This window comes from Parambassis ranga, chromosome 10, assembly GCF_900634625.1.
Source record: "Parambassis ranga chromosome 10, fParRan2.1, whole genome shotgun sequence".
Taxonomy (NCBI): domain Eukaryota; kingdom Metazoa; phylum Chordata; class Actinopteri; family Ambassidae; genus Parambassis; species Parambassis ranga.
The window spans coordinates 8,201,879-8,216,720 of record NC_041031.1 but is presented as its reverse complement, the minus strand read 5'-3'; the positions used below and the strand labels follow the sequence as shown (position 1 = coordinate 8,216,720).

General features: G+C 43.5%; 1 protein-coding gene across 2 annotated transcripts; it reads right to left on the bottom strand.

The window, feature by feature from the left end:
• Positions 1-1,202: 1,202 nt before the first annotated feature.
• On the bottom strand, positions 1,203-14,655 carry adam19b (ADAM metallopeptidase domain 19b). 2 transcript variants are annotated; one of them, XM_028415680.1, is made up of 23 exons: positions 14,461-14,655; positions 14,222-14,334; positions 14,063-14,133; positions 8,875-8,953; positions 8,678-8,754; positions 7,270-7,471; positions 7,100-7,165; positions 6,783-6,854; positions 6,529-6,695; positions 6,254-6,338; positions 5,928-6,067; positions 5,658-5,835; positions 5,484-5,573; positions 5,188-5,383; positions 4,515-4,623; positions 4,204-4,420; positions 3,962-4,039; positions 3,191-3,299; positions 2,960-3,095; positions 2,794-2,887; positions 2,351-2,701; positions 2,149-2,246; positions 1,203-2,068 (listed from the first exon to the last, which is right to left on the bottom strand). In XM_028415680.1, the coding sequence occupies exons 1-23, from the start codon at positions 14,567-14,569 to the stop codon at positions 2,062-2,064; spliced, it is 2,844 nt and encodes a 947-aa protein (XP_028271481.1). In that variant the 5' UTR covers positions 14,570-14,655; the 3' UTR covers positions 1,203-2,061. The 2 variants fall into 2 exon arrangements, with proteins under 2 accessions (XP_028271481.1, XP_028271482.1); XM_028415681.1 differs by having other exon boundaries at positions 2,969-3,095.
• Positions 14,656-14,842: the final 187 nt, after the last annotated feature.

Sequence of the window (14,842 nt, the reverse complement as noted above, 5' to 3'; positions counted from 1 at the left end):
TATTAGAGGACAACAAGACTAATGTTCATATATTTTAATTTTTTCATGTAAAAAATCAAGGTCAAAGAAGTGGTTACTGGTGCCAGGGATCTCAGTGTTGTCACTGAGATGGATAACCCTTCCCAGCAGCCCTGCCTGTATTCAGGCATGGCTGCGTTGTTCAGGTCAACTCTGTGCCATGTGCTTGGCCTGGTTGCTGACTTACTGGGTTTGCTGGGTCTTCACCATCATCATCATCATTATTGTCTTCACTGTAACTGTCACTGTCCTGTAGCACCTCCACTGCAGGCTGCATACATTTCCTCTTGGCAAAGGGGCCCATGCCACTTGGGCCTAGAATGCCCTGGTTGTGGGTGGGTGGGACAAAGTCAGTGTGCCACATCATCTTTCTCCTTGTCATCGTCACTGATGGCAGTCTCCCTTTTCTTGCCATGAAACATCCAAGCAGATATCTAAACGTTAAACACATGCAATAAAACAACTGTTATAGGTCATAAACCTACAAAAACCACTCATTTATATATATGTGTTATGAAAAAACCTTTGGCAACATTAAAACACAATATCCCAAGTTGTACTGTGTTATTTGTAAAGTAAATGCACTTAGTATGGCTCATTAGATGCATCTGGCATATGTCCAAAAACTGACTTACCAAATTAACTAGTTTTTAAGTGAACCAGGTATATGATGACTGAGGTTCCCATACCGTACTTTCACTCATTATAAGTCCTACACAAATAACGCATGTGTCATCACTTAGTACAACTATTCAGAAATAGAATGTGTGAGATTCATCAACTTACCATGGTTAGTTTTGATGTTAATGTACAGAGACGAGCCCAAGGAGCGTCCTTTTCTGACGTTTGGGTTTCTTCTGATTGGTCAAATGCCACAGTGACTGTGATGTAGGGTCATCTTTGTTGACTGGCTGGATGAGGACCACATGCTTAAGGCACGGCGGAAATGACCAAAGATAGTCATGGTCATACCCAACAAAGGATTCTACAAAGTTCTACAATTTCTTTGGTGCAACACAAAGCTGCAGTGTGGTTATGACTCTAATTACATTCACAATGGTTATACTGACAAATCACAGCAATAGTTCATAAAAAAGTCCAATATTTTATTTTTCCATGTGTTCATTTGAATTCCAGTTGAGACACCAGGTTGCACATTCCCAGTGTTTGCATAGGTCTGATAAGAAAGTAAAACACGGCAGCTTAAAGATTGCATTTCCTCAGCAGTCGACTTGACCACAGTGTGTCAAAGTACCGAATAATAATATATAATAAAGCCTGATTTATCACCTATAGTCACACCCTGTGGTCACATAATGTAGAGGAGTGGCATCAAAGTTTTTTTGGTCAAGTTTTAGGGACATTGTTGGACAAACACACCGAACCACATAGATTCATGGAGCACGTTAGAAATGTAAATAACATTTTGGCTCCTAACAATTCTGTTGCCTTGGTCAGTGAGGGCGTTGGGGTAATAAAAAAATAACAAAGTGCAAAAATAAAACAATAAAAATATTAACAATGATATAAACTGTAAAATCTCTTACATTTACTGCAACATGTCATGTGTCTTTACGCATATACTTACAGCATGCATGTAGAGTTTCCCCCTGTTATCATTAATCCAGCTCCTAATTACCCCGCTAATTCAGACAGAAGAATAGCACTTCATTATTGGCATCTCTTCTTAATATAAGATATCCCTTTATAGCTGAGGCACCATGTTTGGTACATAGACTGCACTGTAAACATTCTTTTTCTTCTCTTTGCTACGCAAATAAATACACATTTCACATTTCTACCAACATCTCATAACATAACAATAATAAAAATAACATTTAAACAGCACTTAAACTGACAGCTCCAGCTGTTTCAAGTGAATAAAGCGTTACAAAAGACTATTTAGATCTGAAAACATACTCATTGTAAATACTCATAAGAATTCATCTCATCCCACAGTGCCATTTGATTTAGCTAGCCAGTGTGAGGCAGTACATTACTGGATGGAAGTGGTGGTCCCAGATGCCTCCCTGAGCTCTGAGTTTAGGCTCTAAAAATAAGAAATGCAAAGAAAATCAGTTATAAAGGGATTTCTATGGAACGATGTAAGAAAAACTCCAGATAATTTACCTGTTTGGCTTTTTCTGTCCAGCAGATGGAGCCAAAGCAGCTTTTCTTCTCTGCAGGTCATTACTGGTCACCTGAAGGCTTTTAGCAGGAGGTGGTCTCTACATAAATATAACAGGAAAGACATTCAGACAGTAAATATTTGACCATTAACATGAATTTCAACCCAAAGGATACACATGGCTTTGTTTAAAAATGGATTTACCGCTGATTGTTTGTTGGCAGGAAGAGGCGGTGGAGGTCTGTTTGGAGGGTTGGGTCGCTGTTTGGATATTGCTGACTGGTTTTTTGGTTTGATGGATGGTAAAGGTGGAGGCCCTGAAAGTGGTGGAGAAGGCTGGTTTGGGTTCTGTCCAGTGAGCTGAGGAGAAGAAGTTAAACCCTGAGAAGAGTGGTGTGACTGTGGAGACGATACAGGCTGGATCTGGGCCTGCGGTGTTGGCGCTCTCTGCTCTGCAGCATATGCTGGTATGGGAGGAGGCTTCACTGCTGGACGGACTATTGCATTTCTGGTCCGAGTTGGACAAGGTGGACTTGGCCGAGGAGATGATTTATCCTGGGGAGGAACACAAAGTAACACAAATTTAATTGAATTCAAAACTTTATGTTAAAGTCAGTTTATCAGTCAAAGTCAGTGAGCTTTATTACCGAGTCCTTTTTCTTTAGCAAAAATGTTGGGTTGGCATGGCCGCTGACATGACCGTCAGTGCAGATGGGTTTGCTTTCAACTGGGACGGAACATCTGAGGATTAGAACAGAAAGAAAAAGTCATTACCCACAGATCACTGTTGATGTAATTATCATTAATATTTACATTGCATACGCAGGTACTGGTGTTGGAGCGGAGGCTTTCAGCGGGCGGAGTTTATGTGTGTACAGGCACCAAAGTATAATTGCAGCCAAAACCACAAAGAAAACCAGAAAGCCAATCAGGAATCGAAGGAGGCTGTCTGTTGGTACAAAACGAAAGTCAATGAATCACAGTGATCAGAAAGAAATCCTTTTTAAATTAGTTGCATATAAAAAACATTTTCATATGTCTCACTTTTGCCAGGGACAGGTCCACTATCAACACTACCTCCTAACCCCCACTGGTCACAGTGAGGAAAAGCCCAGCCTGCATCACAGTGGCAGTTATGGTTGTTGTTGCACAGCTGGCGAGAGAAGGACAGAATATATTGTGGATAAGTACAACACCTATGTTTGCATTCATCACACTGAATGACATTTAACAGCGGTGCTTTAAAATCAAGACAAGATGTGTCATCCTGATGGCATGCAGGTGTAACCCTCATAAAACATATGACACATATATAAAGCCAACATACTGTGATCCCTGCTGTATTATATGGGAAATCTTGAAAAATGAAATGTGAACAACACATGCTGTAGCTTAGATTTACATGCTACTTTTGGATTTTTATGTTCTCTACAAGCTATTTTTCTACCCACACATCAAACTGCAGATCGGCCAGAACATCATAAGATTGGTGCTCATAATTGAGTCAGTCCGAGCTTACTACTTAAGCTAAAAGTTAAAAGTTTATTTTGTTGCAAGTGTTGCACATGGTGCATTCAATGGTCTTCAAAAAGAAAAAACTCATCCATTTGAATGCTGCTGGTAGGTTTTGGGATTCTGAGGGTTAAGACACTTCTGCATTGGCTTCACTTGTCGATACTTTTAATTAGGCAAAGGATTTTGAACAGTCCTTGCACCAGTGCCAAGGCTGCTCTCCATAATAGCAGGCATGTGGCCAAATCTTCCACATAGGTTCAGAGAAATCCATCATCCCTGCTGTGACACAAAGAAACTTACTCCATGTCCGTGGCACTTGGCATTGCACTCATCCGCACTGAGAAAAGACGCATTGCGGCACAATCCATTAAAACAAATCTGCAAAAATAAGAAGGCCAGAGGGGAAGATCATCATCAGACCTCTTAACTGCAAAAAGTGCTTGAGGGTAATTGTGTGGGAGTGGAAGAATTGAGAAGACTTTGAGTATGAGCCATAAAGTTTGCCTGTATACTTTGTTTTAGTGTATTTTAACAAGTCTCACCAAGCCGTCACCACACTTGGTGCCCGTCATGACCAGGCCTGGGTCCAGAGTGTCACCCTGCGGCTCCTCGTCTCCTTGGCCAAGCTTGTAAACATGCGTTCCCATACACCGAATTTTCTTGTTGCCCACAGGGATCGTGGTTTCTATGCTGACAGCATTGTGCCCAAAAGGCTTGGTGGCTGAAGTTGAACACTGGATTTTCCCACATTTAGCATCACTAGCATAAAAGGACAGATAGACACATGTAAAATGAAGAAGTGAATGAAAGTACATGAAAGTTGAGATTAGCTGCTGAACACTGTGATCATCACCTGTCTTTACAGCTCCTGTATTTTCCATGCAGATCTTTGCCACAGTTTCCGTACATGTCCCCAGCTTCATTCACCCTCTTAAAACAGAGGTCAGGGGCCGGACGGCTGTCTGTGGTTTGAGGCAGAAAAATACATAGAAACATATGAAAGCACAAACACAATAAGAAACACACACCAGTGTACGCAGTGTGTTATGTTACCACCCAATGGAGACCAGATGGCAACCTTTACTGTTCTGTGTGGCTCCTGTAGTACTACAAAGGCTCTCCAGGAAAGTACTGTCACAACATGAATATGGATACCGGCCAATAACAATCCTTGATCCTGCAACCCACTGAGGACTCACCTTTAACTCTGTGCAGTCTTTGTGTTTCAAACAGTGTGGCTACATTCCAGTAACTCTAGCCCAGTACTATGCCAGAAAAACACATTTATAGTGTGTCACGTGCATTGGGCCAAAAGATATCCGACTACATCCGGGTGCACGTTACAGTACAATCTGCTTCTCTGGCCAAATTACAAAGTAACAAAATAATCCAACAAAAATATCCAACTGTGATATGTAGTATTAAAACTGTGAACAGCATATTAGACAAGACATGTAAGTATCTGTGTCACAGAGATTAAATTAGGCCCTACAAAACAAAAGTCAATGTTGATGCAGTTTACACACCTCGTCCCCACAGTGACTGACACTGCTGCTCCAGGGTCAGACACATGCCGGTGTAACAGTAGGCCTGCCCTTCTGCACACGATGTTCCGTCCACTAAATAAAAATTAGCAGGACAAGACTCTGCCTTTCCGTCACAGTACTCTGGCAGGTCACACTGCCCTGAGGGAGCACGGCACAGCACACCTGGGCTCTTGAGCTGCACCAAGAGAGGAACAGATGAAATGTGAGAAGAAAAAGCTGCATCTGTATCTGTCTGAAAGAACAGATAGGATGAACTAAGATTCAAATATGAGTACCTTGCAGTTGTGGCAGCAGACTCCATCGGCACACTCGGCTCCAGCTTTCAGGGTGCAGTTGTTGGCATTACAGCAGGGACTTGTGCACTCCTAAGCAAAAGTAAATTGTATAGTCATGATTACTGGCACAGGCCATCAGGAAAAGAGCTACACTCCATGCAGAAACCCACTGACCTCCTCCTCTCCACAGTCACATTCCTCTCCATCTTCCAGGTAACCATTGCCGCACTGCTGCCCTCCATACATCGCTCTGGTGTTCGGCAAGTTGAAGAGACACTTCCCTCCTCCGGAGCTCAGGTAGCTCTTCAACTCCTTCCGGTTGCAATCGTTAAACACACGTGGAAATGGATGCCTGGGGTAGTAAAGAAGCACAAATGAGATCAACAAACTTCACCTCTCCAACCTAATTGAATTTAACAACTGTAAAAGTTTTAACATCTGTACCCTGTAGCAGCAGCCATGATACAGCCTCCATCATCTGCTTTCGCCTGGCAGCAGCCCACAGTGTCGTGATTCATACCAAAATTGTGGCCCATCTCGTGTGCCACTGTGGCAGCAACACCAACGGCTGACTCTGAGTGGTCCTGTTCAGCAGAGAGGCAAGCTTAGGAGATGTGGCACACCAATGTGGTAAAGTTATCTAGAGCTTTAATTACGTATATTACTGTGAAGCTGCAGTGAGATAATACAGTTGGGCAGCATATTTGCATATGTATTCATTTGATAAAAGTACCTATACACACAAAGGATTAATGTCTCTTGTCTCTCACCGAGTTCACTCCACCAGACTGGTAGTCGGAGCACATGGCTTTGAGCGGTGCCAGCCCGATGGTGGTACCCTGGAATGACTTCCCCCTGGAGACAAAAACACATCAGTGATAATTAGTTCCATCTGGACAGCAGCCCACTGAGATGTAAGTGGTGTTGATTATGGTCTCTCACAATGAAGACGGACTGAGGGATCTTCCCCAAGGTATGTGGGACACTTGTGTTAAAAAATGGGGGACAAACAGGAAGTATAAAAGAGAGAGTGAGGGACACTGACGTGATGAGCTGAGCGTTGTCGTTGGGGAGAGAGTGGAGCTGTTTGCGTCTCCAGGACAGGAATGCTGCCAGAGTGCTGTACGGGTTATCAGACACGTTGATCATGTCCTGAGTGGTCCACACTTCCAGTCCGATTAATGCCACACGGATACTCAAAGCCTTGTAGAACTGTTGGTGTAGACAGAATGGGGGTTCATCGGTCATGAACGACACTTGGTGTAGCATCCGTTTGAGATTTCAAGCTTCAGATCTTACCTTGTCGACCAGGTTGGCTGCTTCAAGTAATTTCTGTTTTGTTTTTTCGAAGTCTCGCCCATGATTTTCAAACTGCAACAAAAACCACAAAATAAATGACACATAGCAAAGGATGTGACTGTGATATATTTTTAACTGAACTGACAGAGTGACAGACAGCCATCTGGTATATGGGTTTTCTATTTTAGGGTTATGTAAATTATAAACTCTGACAATCTACTGAAGATGGTGTTGTTTCATGATCTTGTCTGCCCACACATTTCTCATAACAGCCACCTCCCCGACGACACCCACTTTAACTTTAAAGGCATCCTCACCTCAGTTTTGTCTGCCACTATCAGAAGCTCTACATACTTCATATCCTGGCTGAGCTCCCTTTTTTCCTGAAAAAAATGGAGGCAGACGACACACAACATTGTCACGTTTTATGTAAAGCTCACAAAGCCTCTCAGAGAGATGCTGCTGTTGATGTTTGCCCTGAACGCACCCTCCTGCTGCGTAGTGACATCATTCCATGAATGAAGTCATTAAGCCCGTCCTCATGCTCCTTGTTGCCATGGTGATGCAGGCAGTTACCCCTAGGTAGATGGAGACTCTCGGCTCTGAACACAGCATGCTGCTCAGCATCCACGGAAGAAGGAAGAGGCTCGATCATGTAGCTGACGCTGGTGTTCAGAGAAATCAGTCCCCTGGGGAAACAAGGCACATCTAATGGTTCCATCCAATCAGCAAAGAAACATGCAACAGTGATGTTGATGTGTTGCTGCTGCTAGTATAACAGAGTATAATATTCTATTGCAAAACAATGTCCTATTGATTCAAAACACTGTTATCATCATTAAATACATGTTCAATTCAATGTTGCATGTCAAAGACTTGAATTTAAGTGCTATCCTTTTATGGATGGGCAGAGCAGAGAGATGCGAGTCTCGGGTGATTTATTGCTGTTTGGAATGAAGATCAGCTGGGAATGACACAGCTGCACACAATCCACTAGATTATTAACAAAACCACTTTCAGACGCCTATACACAAACACACAAGTACACACCAAGCAGCAGGTCACGCAGCTGCAGAAAACATCTGGAGGAGTCAGACACCCACGAGTCAGTGTCCCTGTATGTTTGCATTCCTCCACAGAATCTACATTAGTAGGAAGATATATTCATCCACTCGTCCTCCAGATGCAGAGCAATGACCCTGCACAAACACACATATGGCTACGCTTTCTGTCAGCGCTCGCTAGTTCCTCCTCTGCTGCTGCTCGCTCCTCTGCGAGTGTCTCCAGCAGGAAGCAGTCAGCTGCTCTGGAGCCACATCAGGAGAAAACACAGGATCTCCAAACAGAGATGTACTCAATGAACCAACTCTGCAGCCAATGACCTACTAACCTAATGGACTGGAGGCGACGCTACACACAACTGTTTCCTGTCCCCTTATCTATTCAACCATTGTGTCGTTACTGTCTGTGCAGACTTTGGCTGCAACTTATCAGTCGCTGCATTTAATGTGTACACATAAATAACAGGGTTAGAACGAGTTTTCAGCAGCCATCTGATATGTATAGAAATATCATACAACCAGCTAGATTTTCTAGAAAGTAGATATGAGAAGGTTGAAAATAGTATTAAAGATTTGAATCCTAAGTGAGTGGTGCAAACACACGTTTTAATGAGAAAAATTAGGAACAGCATCACTGCACATTCTAATCTGAATCTAATAATTACCTGTTCCTTCTGTCGGGCAGAACCTTTCTCCTGTCTGACTTCTTGCTGTTCAGTCAGTCTTTGGATGAAAGAGCTCTATGTTTTCATTGTATCAAGTCTTTTCAAGTCTTTTCTTTTTAACCACTGGGACCACCTCTACCTCTGTTCAGCAGCTTTATGACTACCTTACCTGAGTCCTGAACATGCACTGACAGCAACACTGGAGCCTTCCATTCCCAGAACCTCACCATGGTAGAAACAGTGACCCTGGGAAACATGGAAAAGGAAAAAATATAATTTAGCATGCAGGCTCTCTGTGTAGGAATGAGTAAGAGTTCTAGTATTTCATATCTATACTAAACATTTAGATTGGTCCCTTAGACTCACAGTGTTGGCAGGAGAAGACGACATGCGAGCTCCTTCAGAAGTGTACCATATTTCCTGATATCCAGGGGCCAGCAGCTGCCTGGTGAAAGTCAACACAACAGAATATATGCTGTGTCAGGCATCTAATCTACAACAACATGGTTGAAATATAAATATGAGTAAAAGCTGCAGGAAGCTGCGGAAGTAGAAGACGACGGCTTTTCTCCAGCCGCCCCATAGCTCATGAAACATTCATTCTGACAGAAACCAACTGCTTTAAAGATTTAGACAAAGCTCTTCTTAGAGAAAACACAAAGAAGAATGTGCACATGTGTTGGAATAAAGCCCATATGTACACAACCTTCATAACGTTCCTGTGCTGAGAGCTCTTGGTGTAGCATGACTGCATTTGTTTGATATGGCTATTATTTACTAATGCACCAAATATCTCAGTTGGTGTACATGACAAACTAGCGAGGCTAATAAATCAGAGAAGCACACACAAATCTGGAGAAGCATTCATTTTAGTTGTGCAACACACATCCCTCTTAATCTCCGAGTGTATATGTACAATTGAGTGTATCTGGACTGAGTCCAGTGCTTTCCTGTCTTTCTGCTTCCAACTCAACTCAGTCTTCCTGTTTTCATTCATAAACTTTGTCTGCCTCACAGCTGGTTTTGTTTTGGTCTGTTGCTTTAAATCTCCTCTCATCATTGCACACAGATGATGCCTCTTCTTTATTCTGGTGTTTTGTGTGTATGTGCATGTATCTGTGGTAAAGATATCAACGTCTGCCTTGTTTCAGATATAAATGAATACGTTTTAAGTCACACAGCACCAATCTACTGTTTGTCAATGGAGTCTGGTTGCAGAGAAGATTGAACTGAATGAGATCTTTGGCAAGATAAAGTGGTCATAATATACTCAATAAACACATATTGATTTTTTTGTGTGTGCCTTGTTTTATGTGGCCTCACTGCAGTTTATAGCTGGCCTCCATGTCTCCATGTCAAACTATCCATTTAAGAACACATACAAGCAAAATGTCAAAGTGCCCTTTTAAAGGATGAATGAAGGGAAGATGGGGATTTCTCTATTCTCTCACATCAGATGCCCTCAGGGTAACAACCCTCTTGAAACAATGTCAGGCTGTTGATCCTATCTGCAATGAAACAAGTGAAAGACAGAAAATGGCTGTTTCATCCTTAAACAGATTATGACTCAGTGGGAAAATGGGCTGTGTATGCACATACAACAAGTCTTAGAGAGGACTTAAAAATGATCAGTCAGTGGAAATGTATCCGGCTGATGTCACCATAAACAGGGTAACCCCCACTTTGCTGTGATTTGACCTTCTAACCCCATTTATATCTGGCCTTCCTCTAGTTTTCCTCTTCAGATATTCCCATCATGCTCTCCTCTCTCCTCTGTTTCTCAAACAGGCAGAATAGCTGATGACTGACTGAACTTTATTTACGTACCCTGCTGCTGTTCTGCAGTCATTATACAAGAAGAGCAGTCACTGCTTCCATGAGAGAAACACATAATGACTCCTTCTCCAGTCTCCCTTATCCTTACATGCCAGTCAGCAGCTCTGTCTCTGTGAAGGACTATGCTAACTTACTAGTCCTTTGGGATTTCAGTCTGTGTAAACAAGTAGACTAATCACTATAACCTGCCACTATGTGACACATAGACACAACATGGTATTACCAAAGCTATACATCATGATGGAAAACCATGTCACTATTAATTAAAATGAAAATCAACTAATGCATTTGCTACGCTCTGCTGCACTTTACACACCAAACATTGCACTATACGACATTTCCTTTGCAGAGCTATAAAGAACTGAATTAAAGGGGAACGATGCACAACCACAAACACCACAGATAAAAGTACTTGTAGGTGTAACCAAAAAATAAAGTTTCATTTTGACACATCAGCATCCTGCAAATGGGAGGGAGGCATGTTTTGTAACGACAATATTTGCTGTAAGTGAATCTGCTCTAACAGGATCAGATTACTGACAGAGAGGAGAGAAGCCAGGTGAAATTTAACAAAATGCTTATCCCACACTCGTTCCTGGCCTTGATCTGAGAAATAACTCTCCATGCAAAGCCTTGAATCAATCAGCATAAAGTTCTTCTGCACTGTTGTAATACCCTAGAGCTTTAGGCCTAAATGTATTCTAGTAAATACTGTGCCAGCTTTCAAATCAAGACTGTAAAAACATCTATGCGATGGCAGGAGCGCTTAACAACGCCTGGATGTCGTCCAGCGTCCAGACAGACGCTGTGATTTAGCAGCGTTACACTGGCTGATTTAGAAGTGTCTGGCAGTGAGGCCGAGACAAAGGATCGGTTAAGCCTGAGGAGAAAGAAGGGACGGGCTAATGTGCTTGGGAGATGGTGAAGGGGGGCAGAGAAGCAGGGGATGTGGGGTAATGCATCAGGGTCAGTGGGTCGCATTCTCTCATAGTATCAGATGACATCACCACACGCGGGTGGGTCAGGAGAAGGCTGCTGCAAAGTCAAAGCACCACTCAGCAACAGATGATGAAGGAGCTTCTATTGTGAAAGAGGAGGCTAACGTGTGGTGTGAAGCTACAAAGGCAGAGACCTAGATTAAGACAGGCCCGCGCCACTGTGAGACTAAACATAGACACAAGGGAAACAAGGACAAGCGAATGTATCCTCTGATCCCTAGACCTGCAATAAATCAGCTCTGAGCTTTAGGTCTTGTTTGTGTTCTTTTGGGGTGCCGAGTGTGTCATCTGTCTGCGTGTGGCCGCAGCCTCCCAAACCCTGACCGCTGAGAGCGCGTGGGAGATGTATATTTGTAGAGGAGCCCTGGGGAATATCAGATGAGGTGAGAGAAGGAAAGAAATGAGAAAGATCGGGGTGCTCGTTTTTTAAACGTAGACAATGGAAGACACACAAGGTGAGGACAAGATGAGCGGAGATGGAAGGGAGAGGAGAAACAATACGGCGTGCATTTCCCAAAGGAGTGCTTAATTCTGGCTCATGCACTTAAGGGTGTGCAGAAAGGCCATTAAACTGAAGAACAGAGAAAGTCAAGCAGAGGAGGAAGCAGAGTATCCACACGATTCATTCAGCTCTCAGCTGACCCGACTGTCTTTACTTTTTCCTCTTTCTGTGACTTTTCCCACCTCAACCCTTCTCCTCTGCTCCATCACTCACTTTCTTCCACTGTTTCCTCCCCTCTCTTTCTTCCTGCTCTCTGAGTCAGCACGCGCTGTGGTCCCCGCCTTGCTCTTAACCGAATCAACCCTCTCTGGGTGCACCACAGCCTTTCATTAAGATAAAAGCTAGGGCAGACGCACATACACAACCACAGCAGCGAAGCACACACTAAAAAAAGACACACACATTGACCAACCTGACCAGGGAGGACACAAATGGATTGAGGTCGGACTCTGGGAGCACGGAGGGCCACAGAAATTCTCAGTTATATCTTCCACCATGTGTTTGATTAAGTGATACATTAGGTGTGAAGCAGATAAGGTGGACAGGTTTTAGAAGGAGGACAGCTGGGAAAAATAAATGTAAAACATTGCAGGGAGATAAACATACAGACATGATAAAACTATCGCACAGCTACGTTGGGTTTTCTCTTATCTGAGCTGACTGTTGGAGTAGCACAGATGGAGGGGGCAACGAGGACACACAGGAGTAGCCAGGACATGGGTGGACACTGGCAGAAGCATTTTCTCTGGCTTCTCTCCAAAATCAGACATTAATCTCTCCTGACACAGACTGCCGTCTTCGTCAGCCCTGTGGTTCTCTCTTTAGGAACAAAGTCATGGTGGGGCACTGCTTAGTGAGGAGATGAGGTGGTAAACCTCACAAGCTACGAAAAGAGACTGCACACAAATAAGTGGGGTGGGGTTTCATCTCTGGATAACAGGAAACGACAGCGCTAAGTATCACATGTAGTATTCAGAATAACCTACACGGTGTGAGTGGGATGTAAAATATAATAAATAAAAAAATAAGAACTTCTCTAACTCTCTCATTTCCTACATGGCAGTTTCATGCACTCTTTTAACTTTGTGTTTGGTCTCTACCACTGCTTGACATAATAACTGCTGACACTGTCACCAACTGTCTATCTCCTGTTTCCTACAGTTGGGTCCAGATACAAAGCTACACACATAGAATGAACCAATAACACTCTCTGTCAAAGAGTTCATGATTTCATTCTACAATAGTTGTGTCCTTGTAACTTCTATGCTTAAATGAATAATTGCATAACAATGAAGAAATGGTCAGACCTGCCCTTGCTCCAGGAAAGATGAGGAGAAGTTGCATAAAAATGTTTCTCAACACTGTATGAATTCAGTTTCCGTTATTCAGAGAACGGTTTGTGGTCCTTTCTCAGAGGTATACCGCCTTCACCATCTTCTGCTGAGACTGTAAAAGCTGAATGAATCAATTCTATGTCAGTCCTTGCAAATTCACCTTCTGGGAGTCCATCTCTGTTTTCTTATCACACATGCAGGGACACTTTGTGATTGATGAAAATTCCATGCCCAGGACGACATCTAACTGCATGACCACCTGCTGGGCTGGGAGTAGCAGGGGGCCCAAATCCCTCAGGGGACAGACAGTCAGACACAGTGGAGTCATGGTTTGAGTGTGTGTGTGTGTGTGTGCCTGCAGGGTGAATGAATGACAGAGACGAACACACACTCAAAGGGTCAAAATGAACTTCGTTTTCGATGTTCATAAAAGCTTCCCACTCTACTTGTACGCTGGCTCAGATCCAGAAGCGATAAACTGCAGCCCTGTTGTCACCACTCACATCCCTCCCTGCAATCCCACCAAGCTATCATACTGTAGATTAAATGGCTGAGATACTCTGCTCCCTTCCTATCACCATCCCTATTGTTACAGGGCAGGAACTGCTCCATCAGATTACAGGATGTAAGGTAGAGAAGCACAGTCTCACTTCCTGTTTGCCCAAGGCACACGGATCGGGTGTCAACCTTCTGTTGTCCAAAACCAGCGTCCTCCCTTCATCCCTTCATCCCAACCCACAGGGGCACAGAACTTATAATTGTGTGACAGCTAACATCTGCTCACATTAACAAGGTGCCTTCTGAATGCCTCAAACACGCTGTTCATAGTTTGTCAAACACATTACTTTACATGGAGCACATTATAAAGGAGGTTTGGTACTCACTCGTTTTTCTGAAGGTGCAGTCTGAGCTCCTGGCCCTCAGCTGATATCAGGACCTGTACCTCTGCTGGATGCTGCAATAAAGACAATAATCTCTCATTAATCAGGTGTATATATATATATAAAAATCCATTTGTTGTTAAAAGTGAGACAGCTACTCACCTTGTCACTGGCAGACCTCCTGTCTCTGTGAGGATGCAACCACATGGGATAAGTGACCTCATAACTCTGTGTGTGTTCAAGGATGCTGCTGAGTGAACCTCGTTTGTTTTCTCCTGATCAAAGATACATGAAGCAAATGAAACATTTAACAATATACATGCAGTTACCAGCACGATGCATGCCTACAATGTAAGGACTATTGATCAGTTCAGCCATGGCTCAGGGAAACGATCACTCACCGTTGTAAACAGAGACAGCAGCAGCCTGGACACACAGCAGAACTACAAGGAGGAGACCGAGAGCGCGCCGCGCCGCGTCCACAGGAGTCCGACACGCTCTCGAACGCATTCTAAAAATAAAAGGCTCCGAATGGGTTTGCTAGACATAAATGTGCAGTAAAGAAGCGTGCGTGCTCCACCTGAGATGCACCGAGGTTGCCGACAGTCAGAATGAGATGCTCGCAGAGGAGCACATCTCTCTTTCATTAGCAGCCACTCCCCTTGTATACGCGCACGCTGAGCTGGAGCAAGAGCCAGGATATGATGAAAATCTCAACCCGAGCTGCAGCGCGAAGGCTGGTGAAATGTCTTATACCTGATCTACAGCCGTGATAACATAGCA